Source organism: Penaeus monodon, chromosome 16 (assembly GCF_015228065.2).
Source record: "Penaeus monodon isolate SGIC_2016 chromosome 16, NSTDA_Pmon_1, whole genome shotgun sequence".
Taxonomy (NCBI): domain Eukaryota; kingdom Metazoa; phylum Arthropoda; class Malacostraca; order Decapoda; family Penaeidae; genus Penaeus; species Penaeus monodon.
In genome coordinates this window covers 28,001,306-28,005,716 of record NC_051401.1, presented here as the reverse complement: position 1 = coordinate 28,005,716, position 4,411 = coordinate 28,001,306, and the positions used below count along the sequence as shown (strand labels likewise).

Here is a 4,411-nt window from a genome sequence, read left to right as displayed (position 1 = left end):
AGGGTAATACTAAATGTAAGTAAATACGAACGTAGCCTGTGGGAGACGACAATTTACTGCCATATATTCTAAGCAGACTTAAATGTCTAAACTCTCAATCGGTAATACAAGTAAGAATGATATGCGATCCGTTCTCACGAGAACAGCATATAAAATGTCCAATCTGTTACATTGGCCACAAGAAAAGAAACGGTTTGTTTTTTATTTGTTTTATTTTTTAATTACTCTCAATATCTATTCATTTATTTTGCATCCGTCAGCGAGCATGAATCCATGAACAGAGCCACTCAAACTCCAAATTATTATATTTTCCCATCACTTTAAAACGTCTGCAATGCCATTTTCATTTTCATGTAGGCAGATGAGGGGCAGGGGGGTAGGAGAGAGGGGGGGGGTAGAAGAGTGAGAAGGGGGACAAATAGTAGAGGAATGAATGGATAAGTCTACAAGGGAAAAAAGGTAATCGGATGCTACAAGAGAAGATAAAAGTGGCAAACAGAGGAATTTATATCATAAGGGGAAAGAAGACAAAAAATTACAAAAGAAACGAGAATACAAAGCGAGACGTTAGCTAAGACGCGTGATAACATAAGACTGATAAAACTCAAGGAGAAAAATGAAACGGAAAATGAAACGGCAATAGAAAAACAGTGACATATCTAATCATCTCTTGAGAAATCGGAAATGAAAAGCCACGGCCTTCATTTCCCGTCAACACGTGAGTCACGGTCTACAGCAATCATATCATCGAAATCATTAGGAAAAGGGCGATGACGCGCGAGGCAACCTAGCTGGCTCGCGAGGCTGGATCGCCTTCACAATTCCCTCCGTAGTGCTGTCTACTTAACACCCAAGCCCACCCACACACAGTTAAACAAAAATACCCACCCATAGCTAAATAAGCATAATTAAAAAACCCATACACCACTAACTAAACATATGCCCACATATAGATAAGCAAATATACACACATATATAAACAAATAGATACACTGAAACATACATTTACACAAGGTAATTTGAAACAGGTAGTTCCACTCCGTTTTGATGAAAATCCTAGTTGGCAACTTCCGAACCTCTTTGCATTTACTTATTGCAAAAAAAATCTTTTTATTTTTCTTGGTTTCGTTTTCGTTTGTTTTTTTCTACAAATGTTATCAGTGAACCATTTTCAAAGAAAATGCAGTGAAAAAATACTATAAATTATCGCACAGTGACCGCTAAACGCGATGACGTCATCGCGTTTAGCCAATGAGAGTGCGCTGTAACGTATCAGATATAGCTAGATACATAATTATTTGTATAATTTACTTGATATTCTTATAATTACCAGAAGTAAAACAAAAATTCCCCTCTTCTATTTATGATAACAAAGGGTTCCTTACCATTAACAGTCGTCAGAATACTCTTGGGGAAAGTCAATTCCATTTTTGCGTTTAACAAACTAAATGGAAATAGCTGATAATATGAGCCTTGCATTCACACACAAATAAACAAAAGATAATTAAACATACTGCAACACTCCGATAAACAAATAAACATCCACTGCACATATACTATACATAAATCAACACACACTGAAGCACATATAAACAAACATACAGCCACTCATATCTAAATAAACATATATACATATATATATATATATATATATATATATATATATATATATGTGTGTGTGTGTGTGTGTGTGTGTGTGTGTGTGTGTGTGTGTGTGTGTGTGTGTGTGTGTGTGTGTGTGTGTGTGTGTGTGTGTGTGTGTGTGTGTGTATGTATGTGTGTATGTAAGTGTATGTGTATGTAAGTGTATGTGTATGCACATATACATGCATGTATGTGTACATGTATGTATATGCATGAGTCTGCCTGTGCCCTTTATCAGTCGTTGAAGCAACAAGCCACATGACGTTGAATGCTATGGAGTCGGTGCGGCGTATGGAGGCCCGGTTCACCTGCTCGGGTTTCAACCGGTTCCTCCCCCTCAGACCGGTTCAACGGCAAGGAATATGGTTCCCCACGGACGGCAGGCTCTCTCTTCTCCTTCTTCCTATCAATTCATTTCCTTTGTTCTCTTTCGCTTCCTTTCTCTCTCTCACTCTCTCTTGCACCTTTTTAAGCTCTTTTTTGATACTTTTTTCTCTCTGTTGCTCCCTTTCTTTTCTCTATCACTTATTTTCCTCTTTCTTGCTACTTTCATCTTCTTCTCTCCTTTTCTTTCTATTCTTCCTCCTTTTTTTCTCTGTCTTGCTTCTTTTTTTCTCTGTCTTGCTCCTCTTTTATTCCTCTGTCTTGCTCCTCTTTTCTTCCTCTGTCTTGCTCCTCTTTTCTTCCTCTGTCTTGTTCCTTTTTTATTTCTCTCACTTTTTTTCTTTCTTTATCTTGCTCTTTTTTTCTCTGTCTTGCTAGTACTACATGACCTTAGATGTCTAGCACATTTATCTTGCTTTTAACCATTAACCATTCTTCTCCGGTCTTGTTCCTTTTTTCTTTCTCTCACTTGCTCCTTTTTTCTTTCTTTACCTTGCTCCTTTTTTCTTTCTCTGTCTTGATCCTTTTTTCTTTCTTTCACTTGCTCTTTTTTCTTTCTTTCTTTACCTTGCTCATTTTTTCTTTCCTTACCTTGCTCATTTTTTCTTTCTTTATCTTGCTCCTTTTCTGTCTGTCTGTCTGTCTGTCTGTCTGTCTGTCTGTCTGTCTGTCTGTCTGTCTGTCTGTCTGTCTGTCTGTCTGTCTGTCTGTCTGTCTGTCTCTCACTCTCTCTTTCTCTTTCTCTCTCCTTCTCCCTCCTTCCTTCAACTACAGAGTAGGTATGCCAGTGTCTCATCAATAACAAGATCTATATAAGTAACACAGGAGAAAACACGACCACAAGATTAATGCCCAGAATGGGGTACTGGTATGAGGGGGAGGTCCTGGCACTCCTGGCACTCCACCTCAGGTACTTTGGCCACACCGTAGCGGGAGGCTACAAAGGGGTAGCAGGCGAAGGAGTGATTAGTATTCCTGACGGCGCCTCTATTACCTCCGTCGGCGGCAGGTGGGACGCGGAGAGTAAGGGGCTGAAGGGAAGGGAGACGTCGCATAAATAAAATATGCGAGGCCGGCTCGGCGAAGCTTCAACGCCGCTTCGACGAGGCACTCCGAAACGCGACGCCAGGCTCTTGGCACTGCTGTACGCACACTGCGGAGCCGCTGCCGCCGCGGCATCTCCGAGGCAACTATGGGGCATCCCACAGGAAACGCAGAGGGTAAGGAACAATGCGCCGTCATCCATCACGCCATAGGAGCGCCATCCCTGGGAAAGACATTGGCCTGGCCTCCCACAGGCACCAGGATACACACCCGGCTAGCTCTTTACATGAGTAATCCTCAAGCGGCTTCCTCCTTCCCGGGATGGGCACACGCCTGCCCCGACGCCACGCAGGCCCGCGAGGACACTCCCCTCACCTGGCCTGCCCTCTCCTTCCTTCATGTGCCGCCTTCTCCTTCCTTTTCATTCTTCCTTGTTCTTTTCATCTCTCCTCTCATATCTTCTCACCTTGCCTCCACTCCCGCCCTGTCCAATTCTTCTTTTATCTTAACCTTTCTCTCTCTCTCTACTCTACCCCATCCTACTGCGCCATCTAGGCTCCCTTCTGGCTCTCTCCCATGGACTCGTACACGCGACTGACCAAACCGACTTGCCAGGATGTGGAATGCGGAAAAAATGACTCAGTGCAATGCAAACAGCGAAGAAATAATCCCGTTCGCTCCGTAGTTAATGCTGCGGGGGAAACGGCAGTCGGTGGATTCAAGCAATCCAGCGTGCATTTCCCTAAACACGAAAATAGATCATACCATCTCCTTTTATCGTCGTCCAATTTTTTCAAAATTTGAAGAGATAGGGAAAGAGAAAGAGAGAGAGAGAGAGAGAGAGAGAGAGAGAGAGAGAGAGAGAGAGAGAGAGAGAGAGAGAGAGAGAGAGAGAGAGAGAGAGAGAGAGAGAGAGAGAGAGAGAGAGAGAGAGAGAGAGAGAGAGCGCCCGCCAGACCAAACGGGGACGAGAGCGAAGCAACTCGCTCAACCTCGCCTGGGCGGCCCCTCCCCCGCGGCAGCCCGACTCCCCAGAACCCAATTAGTTATAATCACAAGAAAAAAAATGAACACAAGAGACAATTTCCGGCTTCCGTCCGCCCCCACGTCCGGATTCTTCACCCCAATTTTCCGCGAAGACCCAGAGAGCAGTTCCAAATGTATGCGCAACCACTGCGGCCGCAACTTCCATACACATGCGTCGCGGCCTTCGCGTCGGCGTCATACATCTACCTGGCTGTAATCCATGCATCTATCTATCTATCTATATATCTAGCTATTTATCCATCCATTCATCTATCTGTATCTACCTACCTATATAGCTCTCTCAATACATAAA

At 43.4% G+C, this 4,411-nt stretch overlaps 1 protein-coding gene across 1 annotated transcript in view; it reads right to left on the bottom strand.

Moving 5' to 3' along the window:
* LOC119582677 (afadin-like) overlaps positions 1-3,289 on the bottom strand; it is a gene marked incomplete in the record, with an annotated part of 234,835 nt that extends 231,546 nt beyond the window's left edge. Inside the window, 1 exon segment of the mRNA XM_037931092.1 lies at positions 3,023-3,289. Within this exon segment, the coding sequence (XP_037787020.1) occupies positions 3,023-3,274 (252 nt within the window).
* Between the last annotated feature and the right edge of the window lie 1,122 nt (positions 3,290-4,411).